This window comes from Narcine bancroftii, chromosome 10, assembly GCF_036971445.1.
Source record: "Narcine bancroftii isolate sNarBan1 chromosome 10, sNarBan1.hap1, whole genome shotgun sequence".
Classification (NCBI taxonomy): domain Eukaryota; kingdom Metazoa; phylum Chordata; class Chondrichthyes; order Torpediniformes; family Narcinidae; genus Narcine; species Narcine bancroftii.
In genome coordinates this window covers 95,837,420-95,858,630 of record NC_091478.1, presented here as the reverse complement: position 1 = coordinate 95,858,630, position 21,211 = coordinate 95,837,420, and the positions used below count along the sequence as shown (strand labels likewise).

The window sequence follows — 21,211 nt, the reverse complement described above, 5'->3', positions numbered from 1 at the left end:
GGCACCCTGACAACCTACTACAAGTGTGCAGTCATTGCCTCGGTTCGGCAGTTGGGACCAGTCCAAGCGATGATAAGTATAGTTGGAAAGGGCTTACACATTGTAGTGTGAAATCAGCTTTTGAATTTGTAATAAACATTTGTATAATCTGAACTGCTCTCGGTGTGTGTGTCTATTTTCTTTTGGTAGCTCAAACACTGTGACCAATCTAAAACAAACAAAATGAGAGGTATAAGTTTACCCAAGACAGGAGGGGGGAGGAGGGAGGAAGGGGCAGGGGGAAAAGCACACAGGTAGATGCAGGTGGGAAGTAGAAGAGAAAAAAGCTGAGAAGAGATAGAAAGCAGAAGGTGGCTCTTTGATAGATAGAAGGGACATGGAGTTGGGAGGAAAAGAAAGATCGAGAATGAGAGAGACAAAGAGGAGTTAACAGTTGAAAGTAAGTTTGGAATTGATGGGCTCTCAGGCTCGTTGATGAGCTGAAACAAACCATCTGCTGGAGGAACCCAGTGGGTCAGGCAGCATCTGTGGAGAGTGAACAGGTCAGTCGAAATGATGCATCCAGACTGAATGTGGAATAAAGATAGGGAGAGGGGTGAGAGAAGGGCTTGGCATGTGACTGGACAGCAGTTGGGGGAGGGATGATGGATGGGTATGGGAAGGGTGAAAGGGAAGCAACTGGAGATGGAAAATGCTGGCAGCACTCAGCAGGTGGCGCTAACTCCCTGCTCCTTCAACTCTGGTCCTCCCTCCACAGATGCTGCCTGCCCTGCTGAGCGTTTTCTGCAGTTCCCCATTTTTTTTGGAGATGAAGGGGTTAACGACAGTCTCTTGAACGGCCACCGCAGTTTTTGCGTGTTTTGATAACTAAACTTGAGACCCAAGCTTGCTTCGTTCATCATAAAATAACAGATGCAAACTGTGCGCAGAAAAATTGGGTCGGTCACACGCTACAGCGGGCTGAGGGAGGGAGGGAGGGAGACGGAGAGATGGAGGGAGGGAGGGAAACGGAGAGTGGGTGGGAGGGAAACGGAGCGAGGGAGGGAGGGAAACGGAGGGAGGGAGGGAAACGGAGGAGGGAGAGGAGGGAGGGAGGGAAAGGAGGGAAACGGAGAGAGGGAGGGAAACGGAGCGAGGGTGGGAGGGAAACGGAGCGAGGGAGGGAGGGAAACGGAGCGAGGGAGGGAGGGAAACGGAGCGAGGGAGGGAGGGAAACGGAGCGAGGGAGGGAGGGAAACGGAGAGAGGGAGGGAGGGAAACGGAGAGAGGGAGGGAAACGGAGGAGGGAGAGGAGGGAGGGAGGGAAAGGAGGGAGGGAAACGGAGCGTGGGAGGGAGGGAAACGGAGAGAGGGAGGGAGGGAAACGGAGAGAGGGAGGGAAACGGAGAGAGGGTGAGAGGAAAACGGAGCGAGGGAGGGAGGGAAACGGAGAGAGGGTGGGAGGAAAACGGAGAGGGTGGGAGGAAAACGGAGAGAGGGAGGGAGGGAAACGGAGCGAGGGAGGGAGGGAAACGGAGCGAGGGAGGGAGGGAAACGGAGCGAGGGAGGGAGGGAAACGGAGCGAGGGAGGGAGGGAAACGGAGCGAGGGAGGGAGGGAAACGGAGAGAGGGAGGGAGGGAAACGGAGAGAGGGAGGGAGGGAAACGGAGCGAGGGAGGGAGGGAAACGGAGAGAGGGAGGGAGGGAAACGGAGCGAGGGAGGGAGGGAAACGGAGCGAGGGAGGGAGGGAAACGGAGCGAGGGAGGGAGGGAAACGGAGAGAGGGAGGGAGGGAAACGGAGAGAGGGAGGGAGGGAAACGGAGAGAGGGAGGGAGGGAAACGGAGGAGGGAGAGGAGGGAGGGAGGGAAAGGAGGGAAACGGAGAGAGGGAGGGAAACGGAGCGAGGGAGGGAGGGAAACGGAGCGAGGGAGGGAGGGAAACGGAGAGAGGGAGGGAGGGAAACGGAGGAGGGAGGGAAACGGAGAGAGGGTGAGAGGAAAACGGAGCGAGGGAGGGAGGGAAACGGAGAGAGGGTGGGAGGAAAACGGAGAGGGTGGGAGGAAAACGGAGAGAGGGAGGGAGGGAAACGGAGAGGGTGGGAGGAAAACGGAGAGAGGGAGGGAGGGAAACGGAGAGAGGGAGGGAGGGAAACGGAGAGAGGGAGGGAGGGAAACGGAGGAGGGAGAGGAGGGAGGGAGGGAAAGGAGGGAGGGAAACGGAGAGAGGGAGGGAGGGAAACGGAGAGAGGGAGGGAGGGAAACGGAGAGAGGGAGGGAGGGAAACGGAGGAGGGAGAGGAGGGAGGGAGGGAAACGGAGAGTGGGTGGGAGGGAAACGGAGAGAGGGAGGGAGGGAAACGGAGAGAGGGAGGGAGGGAAACGGAGAGAGGGAGGGAGGGAAACGGAGAGAGGGAGGGAAACGGAGAGAGGGAGGGAGGGAAACGGAGAGAGGGAGGGAGGGAAACGGAGAGAGGGTGGGAGGGAAACGGAGCGAGGGAGGGAGGGAGGGAAACGGAGAGAGGGAGGGAGGGAAACGGAGAGAGGGAGGGAGGGAAACGGAGAGAGGGAGGGAGGGAAACGGAGAGAGGGAGGGAGGGAAACGGAGAGAGGGAGGGAGGGAAACGGAGAGAGGGTGGGAGGGAAACGGAGCGAGAGAGGGAGGGAAACGGAGCGAGGGAGGGAGGGAAACGGAGAGAGGGAGGGAAACGGAGAGAGGGAGGGAGGGAAACGGAGAGAGGGAAGGAGGGAAACGGAGAGAGGGAGGGAGGGAAGGAGAGAGGGAGGGAGGGAAACGGAGAGAGGGAGGGAGGGAAACGGAGAGAGGGTGGGAGGGAAACGGAGAGAGGGTGGGAGGGAAACGGAGGGAGGGAGGGAAACGGAGAGAGGGAGGGAGGGAAACGGAGAGAGGGAGGGAGGGAAACGGAGAGAGGGAGGGAGGGAAACGGAGAGAGGGAGGGAGGGAAACGGAGAGAGGGAGGGAGGGACGAATGAAAGGAGCTGGCACCGAGAAAAACTCGCTGCATGATTTTTTTTTGGAAAGATCTTTTGCAAAGTATTAGCTTTGCTCGCTTTACGCTTCGTGCTTTTGAATCGATTTAGATCGTGCCGGTGGGTCTGAATGCCTTCGGGAAGAAAGATCATCGAGGAGGGGAGACGGGAAATCAGCGCACGGTCAAGGATTTGTCCTGCCGTGGCTGGCAAACTGGTCCCGGGAGCGGGCGATGAACAGACGCACCCAAACGGGGAGGGACCCCAACTCCACCAGAGGCTTGTCCACGCAGTCCCGGTCTCCTTTCAATAAAAGGAGGGGGAAGCAGCCTCTCCCTCCACAGTCGCCGAGGATGAGCTGCTGGGGCTACGGAGATGATAACGGTGAGCGTGTTACCTTGCGGTCTAATTCTGACCCATTGCGATTTTTAAAAAAAAGCCTCTTTGCAGAGCTAGGAATTCGTGAAACTAGCCTGTTTTGAACTTCTTCGGTGGCAGGTACCTGGGACCGAGGGAATCTTCCAGTCCCCCCCTCTCCCCCTGCCCCCCATATTTAATTAAACCCTTATTTTAGGACATGGTCTGTCCCTCAAATTGAAATGGACTGGAGCCCCAGGAGGGGTTGGAATCTGGGCAAACAACCTTGCGGGAGGGACTCAGCGGGTCGAAAGGAGGAAACCGTATGGGCGACGTTATGGGATCGAACCTTTCATCAAGCCTACATTGGAATTAAATTGCGCATTGCCGTGCGATGTCAAAACGACGTGCCATCCAAGCAAGTCAAATAAAACTATGGGATGTAGTGTACGGTTAAACAGTGCAAGGGGATGATCTTTTCGTCGTGTGAAGTCCATTCAAGAGACTCATAACAGTGGGGTCGAAACTGTCCTTGAATCTGGAGGTTTGTTTTGCAAGCTCTTGCATCTTCTCCCTGAAGGGTGGGCGGAGAAGGGGGGCCGAGGAAGAGGGCCCTTTTTTAAAAACTTGGTGGCAACTTTCCTGGAGGGGCTGAGATAGAGAGGAGGGAGGGGAGATTGGTTTGCGGGAGCTGTGTTTACAGCTCTCTGGGAGAATGCTGGGCAGAATGGTTCCCATCCCGAGCTGCGGTGCATCCGGACAGTGGGGGATCCGCAACAAAAAAAAAATTGGGAAGGGGGACTTGAGGTTGTCCACTGCTCGCCTGGTCCAGCCTGCAGGTGGAGAAAGTAGCAGAAGGCGGTGGAAGCAAAGGCGGTGGAGGAGACCGGGAAACGATGAGGAGAAGGGACCACGGAGTTGGGGAAACATCTGAGGAGGAGGTATTTTGGGTCAAGGTGGTTTGGCTGAGCTGTCCCTGTCTAAGGCTGGGCTGATCTCTGATTCCTGTCTTCCCTCGCAGGGCCCTTGAACTGGTACAAGGAATTCCCATTTGCTCGGGGAAACCGCCAGTCACCTGTGGACATCCTTCCTGCTGAGGCAGTCTATAATGCCGAGCTCCAGCCCATCGCCCTGTCCTACACTGGCTGCTCCTCCGTGTCCATCTGCAACAATGGCCACTCGGTGATGGTGGAGTTTGAGGAAAGCAACGATAAGGCAGGTGAGCAGAGGAGTCAGAGAATTCCAAGGATTCTGGGAACCTGAAACAAAAGCAGAAGGTGCTGGGGAAACTCCTCCGAACAGGCAACAACTGTGGAAATATAAACAGGGAACCCCTGAAACTGTTTCCACAGATGCTGGCCAACCTGCTGAGCATTTTATATCGAGATTGTAAAACACCCCTCACAACCTATGGCTAATAAAGTCTTCTTCTTCTTTGGCTTGGCTTCGCGGACGAAGATTTATGGAGGGGGTAAAATAAAGTACGTCTGTGCAAAATGGTTACTGCAGTAATGTGGAAAATGAATGCACATCACGATTCCACAAGAATGACGATCAATTTGTTGATACGAGGTTTTTTTTTAAAGTATTCCTGGCCAGGTCCACAAAGCTCATTGGGGTTTTTTTTAACCCTGTCCATTTTGGGAGCTTAAATTTGCATTAAATCAATATCCTAGCACCTCTGTAGCAATAAGCGTGTGTTGGTGGCCAGTGGCATAGAGTGCAAGTCCCATGGTTTAATGGTTTTGGTAGTTGTTTGTTATTTCCAACAACACTGGGAACCTCCAAAGGATAATCAACACCTGGAGACCCCTGACCCCTCACAAGAGACTGCAGATGTTGGAATCTGGATCAATAAACAAACTGCTGGAAGAACTCTGCACTCAGTCCTGGTCAAGGGCTCCAACCTGCTGAGTTTCTCCAGGAGTTTGTTTTTGGATCAAGACACCCTGTCCTGAACTTTCCTCTCAATGACTCACCCCACCCCTGCCACCCCATCACCACCAAGGCATCTGCATTTCTATAGAGCTGTGATGTTCTGAAACTTTTATCATGCAGAAAATGAGGTGGTTGGTCTGTGCTTAGCAAGGTCCCAAGAGCACTAATGAGATAAGGTGAGTTCATAAATATGAGCTGGTGTCATTGGGAGCACCCTTGCTTTTTTGAGTTGGGATTCGGAGAGCTCTCTGCCTTCATTTGTTTCCTTCTCGATTCCTTCCTTTGTGCCTTTTCTGAATGAAAGTCAATCAGTCTCAGACTGGAACCCAGATAATCTTGGAAAATTGAAGCAGCTGGTATTCCAGGTAATCCCCGCCCCTTGTGTAAAAATGTTGTCTGACAAGTCCCTTGAGAGCTGCGCTCAGCATTTGAAGCTCCATCTTGTTCAGGTCTCTCACTGGCAGACAAGATAATTTCTCCCTCTCCACCTATTCAAATCCCTTTAATCAGTTAAAGACCAGTTTAGATCATCCCTTGATCTTCTGTATTAAATTAAGTCTGTGTGATCAGAATGCACTGAACTCATTAAGACTGGGGTAGTATTTGCAATTCCCAATTCAATCCATTACCTCACAGAGGGCTTTGCCTCTTCAACCCACCCCCTGTTGTGTGTGCATTTGTGCGATCCTTGTGGCATACCTGTGTTTGTCTCACTCAAATTGAACATGGGTGCGACCTACAGAGTAGGAATCTAGGGAATGCTGCAGAGCAGAGGGATCCAGGAGTACTTTGAAAGTGGTATTACAGGTAGGATGGTTGAAAAGATTTTCAATACATTGGTTTTCATTAGTCAGAATATAGAGCGTAGAAGTTGGGAAGTCAAGTTGCAGTTGTATAAGGCATTGGTGAGGCCCCATTTGGAATATTATACTTAGTTTAGGTCCCCATGCTACAGGAAAGATGCTGTCAAGCTGAAGAGGATGCAGAGGAGATTTATGAGGATGTCTGTGTCTTTCACCGTCCTTACCCACCTCCCCATGCCCTGGATCCTTGGTAATTTGCAGAACTGAGTTTTTCGCAACCTCTCGGGAAATGGAAGGATATAGAATGTGCTGCTGTGATGGTTAAATCTTTTCCTCAGTTTTCAGTCAGTTAATTATTTATGTGGAATATTTTTATAGTTTGGGCCATAACTACGGAGTGATAAATGAGCTGCAATCTCTCTCTGTAATTTAGAAACAAATTATGTTGTAGATAATTAAGAGTGCTGAGTTAGCAGGAAACATTCTCCTTGTCCTCTGATTCATTTTTACAATCAGGACATGGTTGACAAGGAAAGAATTTATGGACCCTCTCCATCTCCAAAGTTGGGGAGTCTCAACTTGCTGTAGTCCTGGTGAAGGGGCTTCCACGATCCTGTTGGGAGGGAGCCCCAGGATTCCGATCCAGTGATGATGAAAGCCTGGCACTATGTTTGTCGGTCACGGTGATGTGTATCCTGGCAGGGGACCTGCAGGCAACGATATCCCCAGCCCTCTTGTCCTTCTCATTATACTAGAAAAGGTGCAGGGAAGGTCCATGAGGATGTTGTCTGGACTGCAGAGCTTGAGGTGCAAGGAGAAGCTGGACAGTCTGAGATTGTTTCCCCTACACCGAAGCAGGCTGAGGGGTGGCCTGGTAGAAGTTTGAAAATTATGAGGGGGGTGGAAAAGGGGTAAAATCAGAGACCTTTTCCCAAGACTAACTAGAAGGCTCAATTTAAAATAAGAAGGGAAATGTTTATAGGAGACCTGATGGGCATCATTTCCCATCAAGTGGGTGATGGGGATATGGAACCAGCTGTAAGAGGGATTGATAGAGGCAGGGACAATTACAATGTTTGCAATTACTAACATTTCTATCCAGTGTCTGAGGATGGGAAGAGTGCAACACTAAGGTTGATGTCACCCAGTGAGGTAACTCATGGTGTCACTCCCACCCCAATGGACCTCCTCCTGTACCAGACCATACAGGATCCTTGGTAATGTTTTTTGTACAAATGTTACTCATAAATTTTAATTCCCGTAGATCACTGAATGTAACGGCAATATTAATGAGATAAACAACGAGCGAAATCACACCTTTAAATTACAATATCACACGCAAAGCCTAAATGTATTTATATTTATATAGTTTCAAGTGGTTACAGTGAAAATTCATTAAGAAAATAATAGAATTCGAAATAAAAATATTTAAGAACTAGATCAAAATTATATTAATTGTAACGTTAAACTTTGTTAGTTACAACATTATTAGTAACTGAGCAGAAAGTCTTCTTTTCCTTTAATTACTGCTTCATTCTCAAAAAAGTTATTGATACAGGTTCACAAATACTAATTACCACAATATTGTAGCTAAAACACTAGAAATTTTGACAGCAGCGACTATAAAACTATCAGCAGCAATGAAAACAACAGCGCTTGCTTGTAGCGCGTGCAGACGAAACCTCGAGATTTGAAGCATCTTTGAAATTGGGTAATAATGACAGCTCCAACCGGAGTGCATCAGAAGGTTTAAAAAAAGTAAATTAGCCTCGAGTTTTATCTTTGTAGGTATATTGATATATGTAAGCTGGGCTTATGAAAAATGTTTTTGTTATAACTAACTACAGGGATATTTTTATAAAAATATAATGTTTTTGCTGAAACACTGAACAAAAATTTTAGACAGTCATTTTGATGTCACCCCCTCTGATGGTGTCACCTGGTGCGGTCCACACCCCCCACACCGCCCCTAGTGATGCCAGTGGATAGGAAAGATTGGAGGGATATGGGACAGGCTCAACTGGGCATCTTGGATGAGTTGGGCTGAAGGGTTTCTGTAACTGTGGAAGAGCTGACACGGTTGGGAAGGGCCTGGTGTTAGGTCGATGAAGGAATTCTTACCTTTGAGCACTGGTGATGGAGGGAGGAGGTTGTTGAGGAGGCAGGTTCCATTGTCCTGAAGCCTCTCCAGCAGTAGGCAGGCTTTGGTCGGTAGGAACACACACATCCTCCCCCCCACCTCCATCTGGGATCCAGTTAGGAGGCTGTTAAAACAGAAAAGTCTGCAGATGCTGTGATTGTAGTTTAATGTGTTGCAGAAGCTGAGCAGGTCACACAGCGTTCTTTATGGCAAAGATACATAACCAACGCATTGAGCCTGAGCCCTTTGTCAAGGTATGATTAGAAAGCAGGCAGATGCTTGAATAAAGTGGTGGAGGGAGGAGCAAGAGGTGGAGCATAGATCCATAGAAGGTCATAGTAGGAGGAACCTCCCGGAGCCCAACACTGACAGCAGTCATGTCTCCTGGTTCTGAGACCACGTGGTGGTCAGAAGCCAGTTAAAGAATCATGTCCTTGTGTGGTTTCTGGATTTGGATTTAATCAAAGGCTTCGTGGCTGCCAACTATGTGGAGCTGAGCTTCCTTGGTTTGCATTTGATCTCTTACTCACTATCTGAGTTTGGCTAAAATGATGAGCTTGTGCTAAAAGTGGAGACAAATTGCAGGGTTGGTGAGGAGGTCTATGTCTGCCCGAGTGGTACAGGGGTGAGCTAGGCAGAGGATGCTACAGCAAAGAGTCTACAGTTTTATAACCTCCCCCAGTCATTGGACATCAATAAACAGCAGGAAACCTGCTTCTGTCAACGTCATACACATAAATACAAGGTACAGATGTACCAAAATTCTGCAAGTATACAGGTACATTAAATACAATATGCCAAGACAGAAAAGCATAATAAATGTAAAAGGAGAGATGAATATTCACAGTTGCTGTTAGTACAAGAAAAAAATGATGTTTCAGTAGTGCAGAAAAATCTTTTTGTAGTCCTGGAGTATATGGTTCTGGTTAGGGGAGTATGGGCAGGTTCAAGAGCCTGATGGCTGATGGATTAAAAACTGTTCTTGAACAGTGATACTGGACTTCAGGTTTCTGTATCTACCGACTGAAGGTAGCAATGAGAAGAGAGGTTGTGACCAGGGTGATGGCGGTCCTTTATTACTGTTGGCTGCCTTCATGAGACAGTGGTTCAAACAGATGTCTTCATCTGCAGAAAGTACAACCAACACACCAGCTGGGATGTGTGCTGTGTGTGCCTTTCTCTCTCTGTCTTGTCATTGTCCTGGAGGGGTAAAGTACCATTGGTGATGCTTCTCCCACCATTGGGAGGGAATTCCAGGGTTTTGATCCAATGGCAATGAAGGAATGACCCTGTCTTTCTGAGTCAGGATGGAGAGCAGCCTGAAGGAGGGAACCAGCAGTGAGGTGATACATTTTGGCAGGTTAAACCAGGGCAGAACTTGAACACTGAATGGTGGGATTTTGGTAGTAATGTAGAACGAGGCACCCAGGGGTACAAGTACATCATTCCCTGAAAGTAGTAGCACAGGAAGATGGGTGGTGAAGAAGACATATAGTTCATTTGCCTTCATTAGTCAGACCATTCACTTCCTCTCGCTCTCTATATATTTATATATCCTTTCTTTTCCTCTTCTCTCCCCAGCCGGTGACCCTCTCTCTGTAAGACCATCATCAGTCACACGCCCTGTTCTCCTCACCTTGCCGGCTGCCAATCATTGCTTCAGCCCCTTGCTGCTGCCTGATACATGGCCCTTGTCTGCATCAACTGAACTTTTGCTGGGCAGAGGGGACCGAGTGTGTAGTTGCTGGCTGGGTGCTTGCCCTTAAGCTCTGACCTACTTTCTTCTTATCCCACAGTGGTCAGTGGTGGCCCCTTGGACTTCCCTTATAGATTGAAGCAGTTCCACTTCCACTGGGGAAGAAAGGGTAAACCAGGGTCAGAGCACACCATCAACGGCAAGTCCTACCCTGGAGAGGTGAGTCTCACTAGGAACAAGTACTCATTCAGGAGGGTGGGATCTTGAACCATCAGGTGGGCCAGGAGCTAGCAGCCCATCCATTGAGTTGCAGAATCTTAGTTCTCTCTCGTGGTCTCTGGAGGACCAACCCAGACATGTCAGCACAAAGACAATAAACAAATACAGAGTAGGCCCCTCTAACCTGCTCCATGATCATGGCCGACCCAACTTCAGCCTCTGCTCCCTTTCATGCCTGTGCTGATCCACAAAACCCTCCAAGGGCTAAAGATCTTTCTATTTCTCCTCTGCCGTTGTCCAGAGAGGGGAAGTCCTCCCCATCTCTGATGTAAATGTCAGGGGTGGGGAGGATTGTGTTGCTTCACTGCAGCTTAGGACTGAGGGGATAATAACCGACTGGCACTTTTGTTTTTACACAGATGTCTGGTCCAGCCTACTGGGGGTAGTGAGGAAAGAAAAAATGATACAAGAGTCTTCTAGAGAGGCACATGAAGGGGAGGGAAGGATACAGATCATGTGCAGGCAGTAGAGATATCTTGGACATCACTTTTGGCACAGTTCTGTGGGCTGAAGGGGCTGTTCCATGTGGAACTGTTCGATGTTGGGTGTTTCTTCTTGTTTGGGACTACAGGGAGTAATTTCAGATTAAGGTGGACCCACATGAGATGGAGTTGAGGAAGAGTTTCTTCTCCTAGAGAGTCAGGAAAGTTTGAAATTCTCAGCTCCTCACATAAGTGAAGGAAGAGTCGGTGAATGTCCGGAAGGTGTGAATGGAAAGTGTTGTTCAGTTCAAGTGGAGAAGAGGGCAGACTCAGATCAGCCAGTTGCTCTAACGTTGGCTGATCTTGGTCTCATGTTCACAATCTCTCTGTCCTTCCCTCTCTGTAGCTTCATCTGGTCCACTGGAACTCGGCAAAGTACCAAACGTTTGAGGAGGCAGCGGTGGAGGAGGATGGGCTGGCTGTGCTCGCGGTGTTCCTGGAGGTAGGCTCTTGGGGTGTTAAAGGCAGCGTGCAGAGAGGACACAATTCCCAGCCAGATGAAGATCACTGGAAGGGACAACTTCCACATTTATTAAGCTTGGCAACTGCACTGAGATTGATTTTGTGCAGAGAATTTAAATGTAAATCTCCTCCCTGTGGTTCTTGAAAAATGTTCTGGTGTGTCAATATTTCAGTGGAACAAAGGGAATTACAGTGGTATGAGAGAGGAACTGGCTCAAGTTAACTGGAAAATTAAGAGAAGAATTGAATGTTATTTCTACAAGAAATAAAGCACAGGATAGATATATTCCAAGAAAAAGGAAAATTATGAATAGAAAAATGGCACAAATGTGGCTAGTAAGAGAGGTTAAGACTAAAATAAAAGCAAAAGGGAGGGGTGTACAAGGAAGCAGAAATTAGTGGAAAAACAGAGGACTGGGAAACTTTTTTAAAACTTACAGAAATAAACAAAGAAAGTCATTAGGAAAGAAAAGATGAATTATGAAAGGAAATTGGCAAATAACACAAGAATACTAAGGGTTTTTAAAATATATGAAGAATAAAAGAGATACACGGGTAGATATATGATGCTGGAGAAATTATAATGGCAGAGGAAGTAAATGAATATTTTGGGTCAGTCTTCACTGAGGAAGATAATCACAATGTACCTGATAGAGGTCTCAGGGAATAGAATTAAGCACAGTCAGGATTATTAAAGAGATAGTACTTAGTAAGATGAATGGACTAAAAATAGATACTGGTAAGTCTCCCTGACTGGATGAGGTGTATCCACGGGTTCTGAAGGAGGTGGCTTTGGAGATAGTGGAGGCATAGGAATTGATTTTCCAGAAATTCATAGACTGTGGCATGGTTCCGGAGGATAGGAAGGTTGCAAAAGTAGTTCCACTGTTTAAGAAAGGAGGGAGGCAGAAAAAAGGAAATTATAGGCCTATTAGTCTGATGTTGGAAGTTGAAAAGTTATTGCACGAGATTATGAAAAACCTTGAGGTGCATGACATGATAGGTCCAAGCCAGCAATGGTTCATGAAGGGAAGATCCTGCCTGACCAACCTATTGGAATTTTTTGAGGAAATCTCAAATAGGATGGACAAGGGAGAGGCTGAGGATGTTGTGTAATTGGATTTTCAAAAGGCCTTCAATAATGTGCTACATAAGAGGCTGCTTAATAAGCTGAGAGCCCATGGAATTACAGGAAAGATATTAGATTGGGTGGAGCATTGACTGATGGGCAGATAGCAAAGGGTGGGTGGGAATAAAGAGATCCTTTTCTGGTTGGTTGCCGGTTACTAGTGGTGTTCCACAGGGGTCAGGGTTGGGGCTGCTTCTTTTTACAATGTATATTGATGATTTAGATTATGAATTGAATGGTTTTGTGGCTAAGTTTGCAGATGACACCAAGATAGTTTGTTGAGTAGGAAGTGTTAAAGTTACCCATCGGTTGCAGAGATACTTGGGCAGCGTAGTAGAAGGGGCAAAGAAATGGCAGATGAGATACAATATTGAGAAATGTATGGTTGTACATTTTGAAAGAGGAAATAAACAGGCAGGTTATTATTTGGGTGGGGATAAAGTAAAAAAATCAGAAGTGCAAAGGGACTTGGGTTCCTCATGCAGGATAACCTAAAGGATGTACCAGGCTGGATTGGTAGTAAAGAAAGCGAATGTTATGTTGGCATTCATTTCAAGGGGAATAGTGTATAAGGGTAAAGAGGTGTTGATGAGGTGCTATGGGGCACTGGTGAGACCTCATTTGAAGAACTGTGTGTAGTTTTGGGCCCCTTATCTTAGAAAGAATGTAATGATGTTGGGGAGAGTACAGAGAAGATTTACCAGGATAATGCCTGGAATGCAAGGGCTAACATGTAAGGAATGCTTTGTGGCTTTTGGACTCTATTCATTGGGATATAGTAGAATGAGAGGGGATCTCATAGAAACATTTTGAATGCTGAAAGGATTGGACAGAGGAGATGTGAATAAGATGTTTCCCTTGGTGGGTAAATCCAGGACAAGAGGGCACAGTCTTAGAATTAGAAGGGACCCATTTAAAACAGAAGAAGAGAAATTTCTTTAGTCAGAGGGTTGTGGATTTGTGAATTCATTGACACATAAAGCTGTGGAGTCCCAATCATTGGGGGAGTTTAAGGTGGAGATTGATAGGTATCTAATTAGTCAGGGTATCAAGGGATATGGGGATAAGGCCAGAACTTGAAACTAGATGTGAGAACAATTTAGCTCAGGGTGGAACAGACTTGATGGGCCAAATGGCCTACTTCTTTTCCTTTGTCTTGTGATCTTGTGAAGTCTGTGTGCCTCAGCCTTGTCAGAAGTTGATGGATCTCAATCTTTTATTGGGTTAAATGCTCCATTCAGCTGGTGGTGTGTGTGACAATAAAGGATCTTTTCAGAAGGGAGCGTTACTTACTTTGGTTGCCTGACTTCTGTGTTGGTGGGAGTAGGGTATGAAGCATGAGACACTGGAGAAGGGGTAGGTCAGTTGGCCGCTCAAGCCTACCCTGGCCTGGCTGATAATGGGGTGGGAAGGGGCAGCAAGGGTGAAATGGCCTGCTTCTCTTGCACATTGGGTCGTCGTTTTAACAGAGATGCCCTTGACTGAACTAATCCAGGCATACTTCAAAATCCTGCTCTCTTGCAGATTGGTGACAGACACGCTCAACTGCACAGGTTAACGGATGCCCTGTACATGGTGAAGTTCAAGGTGAGGTGTGTGGACTAGTCCTTCTCTCCAGACTTGGTCAAAGTTTATGGTGTGCCCAGTGCTTCTGTGAAGTTACAATCTACAAAGCAATATTGACTTTGCTCTCACTGATTAATCTCCCTGTGTTTCTAACAGCTGTACGCCTTGACTTGCTGGACTGCTCGCAGAATGAACTTATTTTGCTATAGCTCTGTACATGTGATAATAACCTCAAACTAACTTGAACTAATCAAATAAGCTTTTCTTTAGAACTCCCTTGGTGGTTCTAAGTTCAAGGTTATTTGATACATATACCAAGATGCAGTGAGGAAGTTTGTTTTGCGAGCAGTCTAGCTGGAGATCTTGTACAAGTAAGACACAATACTGAAGTTGTAGCTACAGTAATTTACCCAGTTTACACACAATTTAAAGGATACACTCGCACATTTTTTCAGCACAAAATGGACACAGTGGACAAAATGGGCAGAATTACAGAGAGATTAGTTGATATAAAGCAAAGGCATATAATTTGACCAATGTGACATTCATTCAGAGGTTTGATAACAGTGGACAAGAAACTGTCCTAGAATCTGGTGGTGAATTTCCTCTTGTGAATCTTCTTCCTGACGAGAGTGGGGGAGGAGAGAGTAAGGCCGGGAATCTTTTAATATGTTGGCTGCTTTTCCAAGGCAGCAGAGTTGTTGATGGAGGGGAAGGGTGTGTGTGTGAGAGATGGTCTGAGCTACATTCATTACCCTTTGTTGTTGTTTTTTTTTGCAGGCTTGGGCAGAGTAGTTCTTATCCCTCATTGACAGGATACTTTCAGTGAGGGAGGATGGGTTGAGGAATCTTTTTATAATTATGGTCAGCTGTTTGGATTCCTGTCAAAATGGGCAAGGGGAGGCACCTATATAGTCTGGGGGTAAAGTGTCCCAACAGTTCAATGGTGGGGTCCATTGGCAAGGGATTGATAGGTTGTGGGAAGGCCTCAACCACTGTCCAGGATTCTCTATGAGCTGGGGAGACACAGGTCCTGAGGGAAAGGCACTAGTTCAACATCCCAATTGCTGCTGGAGCAGAATTGTTTGTGAGTGTTTGGTCTTAAGGCGCTGCTCGGAACTGCCAGAGAACCATGGACAGACCCACACTGCAGCTGGGAAGAAAACCACACCCTCACATTGGGGAGGTGCTGTGGGAAGCTCTGGTGTCATCTTCCCTCTCCGGGGCCTGGAATCCCTATCCCCTTCCTTGTCAGAGAGAACTCTGTAGCCAATAGAAGGAAATCATGATCCTCCAAAGTGTCGCACAGTTAGTGTAGTGGTTAGTGCAACGCTTCACATAACCAGCCACCCAGGCCCAAATCCGATACTGTTTGTAAGGGGTTTGTACATTCTTCCCATGTCTGTGTAGGTTTCCTCCAGGTGTTCTGGTTTCCTCCCACCCTTCAAAATTGTGTAGGTCAATTGAATCCTCAGGAGGCTTCTGGTTTCTGGCAACCATATCGCCACCCTGCACCTTTAATGCAGTTTCACAGACATTTGTCAACTAAATAAACTAACACTATCACCAGAGGATGTGTGTGAGCTACATGTTTATTTACAACACAATACATTTGTGGTCTTTAGTTCTGATACTTTTTTAAAATGTTTCCGATTTATTTATTAAATTCTGCTGCAACGGTAATCAAACCCGTGAATGGCCAGTTTCACCAACCCCAACAGCAATCCCACAAGGAAATCCACTGAACGATCCTCTCAGGTCTGCAGGGGTTGCTGGGAGCACACTTGTTGACACAGAACGCAATTCCAATACTGCCCTAGCCATTGAAGACACATCGCTGCTGCAATGTGGGGTGGCAATTTTACATAGCAAGATCTCAAAGAACAGTGCAATGAGGACACACTGACTTGTTTCAACAATCTTGGGCAAGGTATAAATGGTATGGACGTTTTATCTCCTTTTTGATACAACGTCCATCCTTTGTTCACACTTGGTGAAGTAGGCACCCCATAACAAGAGCTAGGTGATGGCACCCTCCTTTTCAGGAGGTGGGGAGATGCTGGTCATCCCATTTATCATGGCCTCTCTAACTAGATTGTTATTAGAGACACAGAAATCTTTGCAAGCTCCAAAGAACTTCGGATGGTGTAGAGATTGCCTCCTGTGGAGTCGGGTTGAGGGCTGGGGAAATCATAGTGAAGTAAAGGGGTTAATCGGGAGATGTTTCTTGGCTTATGGTTGTGAACCTTGGAAATTCTCTCTAGATGCTTGGTCTGAGTATATTGAAGGCTGTATCAATGTTTTGGATGCCAAGAGAATGGTGACATTGAGATGGGAGGGACTCCAGCCTACTGTCCTCTCTCTCTCCTTTCCTGATGTTCATGTGACCTGAATAATTGAGCTGAGTTGATGTGACACAATCCCTCTGTCCTGAGCTGGTTTTGAAACTCTTGTTGCTCTCTTGGCAGGAAACCCAGGCCCAATTTAAGGACTTTGACCCTCAATGTCTCCTGCCCATGTGCAGGGATTACTGGACATATGCAGGGTCTCTGACCACACCTCCGTTTCACGAGAGCGTGACCTGGATTGTCTTCCGGGAGCCCATCGCCGTCTCTGAGAATCAGGTGAGTGACCACGGGCCTGCTGCCAATCTAATAAGATCACCGTTCTATCCGCCAGCCAACAATAGACTCCAAGTAAACCCTCCCTGGCTCTAGGTCCACAGACAAGGATCCCTGTCTCCACCATCCTCTCTCACAAGTGGGATCCAGAGCCCCACTCTTTCTTGGGTCTTAAGCACTTTGCCTCTAATCCTTTTACTAATTAACCCAAGTTGGTGCCCCATCAGTATCTGTTGAAGGATAATGAGATGAGAGTTTGTCATACATACGAGTGCAGTGTACATTTACACTGCAGCCACACATACCACTATATGCCAAGACAGAAAAAGAGATTAATATAAAAGGATAAATATTCACAATTGCATTTAGTGCAAAATAAAGTGATGTTTCAGTCATGCTGTTGGTGGTCCTGGGGTAATTTATGGTTATGGGTCAGGTAGTACCAAGAGGATCAACAGCCGGAAAGTTCCTCCAAGTTGAACACCATCTTGGCTTGGAAATGTCTCATCATTCCTTCGTTAAACCTGCGCCTCCATCCTCCTCAACAGCACTACAGTAATTCAAGAAGGTGCCTCAGCTCATCCCAAGGGTATCTAGGGATCAATAATAAATGTTGTCCTTGGCAGCAAATGAAAGTAAGCCCCCTCTGGTGGTGAGTTGGTGATAAAGGAACCATTAGTAAATTAACAACACCATGGTTGAAGTAAAAACACAAAATGCTTGAGCCCAAGCCCGAAACATCGGTTACGTATTTTTACCTTTGATACAAAAAGAACGTTGTTTGACCTGCTGAGTTTCTCCAGCATTTTGTGTTTTTACAGTAGTTTAGAATTGTTAAAAGAGAGAGAGAGTGATTTTTTTGCTCCTAAGCTTGTAGAACATGGTAAGTGGGAAGGAATGAGACCGAGGAGGTGGCAAGTGTCTGCAGAGGAGGACCTGGGTCCATGGGAGTAGGAAGAAGGCATAGGTTTAAAGTGAGAGGGTAAACACTTCTGTTTTTATTTTAATGATTCAGCATGGTACAAGGCCCTTCTGGCCCATCAATCCCATCCCATCCAATTAACCCACAAACCCCATATATTTTGGAACGTGGGAGGAAACCGATCACCGTGAAAAAATCTATGCAGGTCTCCTTGCAGATAGTGGCGGATTTGAACACCGGTTGCTGGCATTGTAATAGCTAACCGTGCCATTCTGAGGGGCACCTTCTTCACACAGAGGGTGGTGAGTGTGTTGCCTGAGCTGTTAGAGGAATGGATAGAGATCAGGACAATTGTAATGTTTAAAAGATGTTTCGACAGCTTCATGGACAGGAAAGGTTCAGAGGGATTTTGGCCAACCCATATGGACCAGTTGGGCTGAAGGGACTGACTCTGCTGTACAAATGTTTTCAGTGAGGGACCCCTTCTCCAAACTGGAGGCCATAGGAGCAAAGGATCACAACCGCCACCCTAATCCTGGTTTGAGTTCTTATAGACTTTCTGTTCTGGTTTCTGGGACAGTCCTGCACTGTCCACTGAAGGTTTTAGCTGAGTGGAGCCTTTCTTATTAGATAAGATGATGAGTATTTGCTCTCACATATATATATCTATATATATCTATATATAGATATATATATATCTATATATATACATATATAGATATATAAAAGCATACAAATTCTGGCTGTGACTTCACAAGTACATAAAACATTCTAATATTTTAAAGATTACAGTAATACAATGCACTGAGAAGAAAAATGGATAAAAAACATAAAAGGATTGATAAATATTGTAGTAGGTGCAAAAAATCGTGCTGTTTCAATCGTGCTGTTAGGGATGAGAGTCCATTCAACCCCTCAATCCAGTACTGCCAATAAAATGAAAGCATGGTTCTCTGTCCTTAATCCAGTCTCCGCCTTGCTCCATATTCTTATCCACATCTTTGGCCCTGAGCTTTATTATCCATGCAGGAATTCCTCTCTCTTGCATTCCCACTCCCATCTTCAACTCTCTGTCTGACTCCTGTTTCTCCCCACTAAATCCCAGTTTCCTTGCAGATGGACAAGTTCCGGATGCTCCTGTTCTCGGGAGTGGAAGAGTTAGAGAAGTTGTGTATGGTGGACAACTACCGGCCCCTGCAGCCCCTCAAAGGGAGGACTGTCTTTGCCTCTTTCCAGTTGTAGCCCAGTCTTCTCACCAGCCTCTGATTAAAACCCGGCCACGGTCGGTGGGAATTGGCATCACAGGCCAGAAGGAAAACTGGCCCACCCCTTGTTCTAATGGTGCCCCCACCTATTCGTCTCATTCTGGGCTCCACCTCTGCTGCCCGAGATGTCTCTGTCATCTGTGGTTTGTGCCCATGTATGAATCCTCACTTGGAGTGTGAGACCAGCATTGCAATCCAGGCTGGATTTGGGATACACCTGCACTCTTTCTTCTGAGCGAGGAGCCACCTTTGTCCTGCAAGCTGTACAATCTACCTGTGTTGAACAGATAATCGCATTCATTCTAGTTTGGAGATAAGCTGTCAGGGCATTGGATGGGGGTCCAAATATGGGTCAAGGGAGCTGGAACTGGAGTTAACACAAGGCTGATCCACAGGGCTAACCTTTTCAACCAATTCTCTTGCCCCTTGATTCACTTCCTAATCAAGAACCTATCTACCTCTGTCTTAAATGCACCCAATGACTTGGCTTCTACAGCCGTCCTCGGCAATGAATTCCACATATTCACCACAATCTGGGCAAAGAAATTCCTCATCATTTCTGTTCTAAAGGGACATTTTTGTATCCTGAGCCTGTTCCTTCTGCTTTCAGAAACCTCTGCCATAGGAAACATCCTCTCTACGTTCACTCTGTCCATTCCTTTCAGTACTTGATTGGTTTCAATGAGATTCCTTCACTCTTCCCCCCCCCCCCCCCCCCACCCTGCCGCCATTCATTCTTCTAAATTCTAGTGAGTGCAGTCCCAGAGCTCCTCATATGATAACCATTTAATTTCAGGGATTATTCTAGTGAACATTTTCTGGATCCTCTCCAATCTCCAATCCCAACACACCCTTCCTTGCATAAGGAGCCCAAAACTGCCCACAGTCCAGCCAAAAGCAGTCTGACCAATGCCCTTGAAAGCCTCAACATTGCATCCTGCTTTTTTTCTCTCCCTCTATAACGCTCAAAATGAATGCCAGCATTGCATCTTCCTTCCTTACCTGCAAGTCAATCTTTCGGGAATCTTACACAAGGACTCAGAAGATCCCCTGATTTCTGAACTCATTGCCCATTCAGAAAATAGTCTACACCTTTATTCCTTCCAGCAAAAACATGATCATAATGTTCTCTACACTGTAGTCCATCTGCCATTTCGTTTCCCAGACTCCTAACCTGTTTAAATCCTTCTGCAGACTCAGTGCTTCCTCAACACTACCTGACTTTCCTCCTATCTGTGTATCATTTGCAAACTTGGCCACAAAGTAATCAATTCTGCCGTCCAAGTCATTGACATGTAATGTGAAAAGAAGCAGGTCTTAGCATTGAGCTTTAGTAGAAATAATCTGGGCTCAAATGGCCTGAGGCCCGGTTGGGTTCGACAATCGCGTCCCTTCAGAGAAGGAAGTCTGCACCTCACTCAGAGCAGGCTGCAATAGTGACCCAGTTGTGTCTGCTGCACCTCACCCAGAGTGGTCTGTGGAAGTGATCCAGTCATCGTTACTGCACCAGTGCAGTGTTGGACAACACGAAGTTCATCAGAGTCCAAAACAGGGAAGGTACTTTGATTACCTCTCAACCCCACTCTCCCTCCCACCCTGCATTGTCCCAACTTGCACTCTCCCTCCCCTCCTATGCACCCTCTCCTTACATGTGCACTCCCTCCCTATGTCCAACCACCCTCCATGCTACCTCTTCCCTCCCATGCTCCCCGTCTCCCTCTCTACTCACTCCCTCCCTCCAAAGGAGATACCACTGCAGATTGACTGAATCGCATTGTCCAGCTAAAAGAAAACCACACCGAGAATGTCTCCACCTAACATCTATTCCACTTCTAGAAGAATTTCCTGGGATTCATGAACTGACCATGCTAATTGAGAGCGTACTGTTTTGAAATGTTCTGGTTTCTTGCCTGTAATTTATTAAATAGATCCATGGTTGGATGATTCTTAAAGTCAGTTGAACTGTAGTTTTGTCTTTTGTTAGAACAAGGTGAGGATGTGTGGGGTATAAGGACGGTTCCGGTGGGGGTGGAGGGAGAAGGCTAGTGACGCGAGGATACCGATGATTGCAAAGACCCAGAGTCATGAGAAGGGTCACAATGGGACAAAAGGAGCTAAAAATGAATCACCTCAGGAAATCGGCAGGTTTGGCAGCATCTGTGGAAGCAGAGAGATGGTCGATGTTTTGGGTCGATGTCCAGCCAGGAAAGATGTTGCCAAGATAGGGAGGGTGCAGAAGAGATTGGCGAGGATGTTGTCAGGATCCTGGGGCCTGAACTATAAGGAGCGGGGGGATGATGGGTGATCTCATAGAGGTGGACAAAATCATGAGAGAAATAGATTGGTCTTTTGCCCAGAGCTGGGGAACCAGCAACCAGAGGACAAAGGTTTAACATGAGGTGGGAGAGATTTAATAGGTATTTGAGGGGCAACTTTTTTTATTTACGCAGTGTGTTGGGTGTAAGGTACGGGCTGCTGGAGGATGTGGTTGAGGGAGTTGGTATTGCAACATGTCAGAAACATTTGGATGGATACAATGATGGGCCAAACACAGTTGGTTGGGACTAGTGAGGATAGGACAATT

The 21,211-nt window shown here is 47.1% G+C and overlaps 1 protein-coding gene across 1 annotated transcript; it reads left to right on the top strand.

Annotated features, from left to right (window-relative positions):
* Positions 1–879: 879 nt before the first annotated feature.
* ca7 (carbonic anhydrase VII) lies at positions 880–20,545 on the top strand. The gene is made up of 8 exons (XM_069899534.1): positions 880–938; positions 3,079–3,351; positions 4,346–4,543; positions 10,002–10,120; positions 11,009–11,104; positions 13,778–13,840; positions 16,288–16,443; positions 18,479–20,545. The coding sequence occupies exons 2-8, from the start codon at positions 3,201–3,203 to the stop codon at positions 18,602–18,604; spliced, it is 909 nt and encodes a 302-aa protein (XP_069755635.1). The 5' UTR covers positions 880–938; positions 3,079–3,200; the 3' UTR covers positions 18,605–20,545.
* The last annotated feature ends 666 nt before the right edge of the window (positions 20,546–21,211 follow it).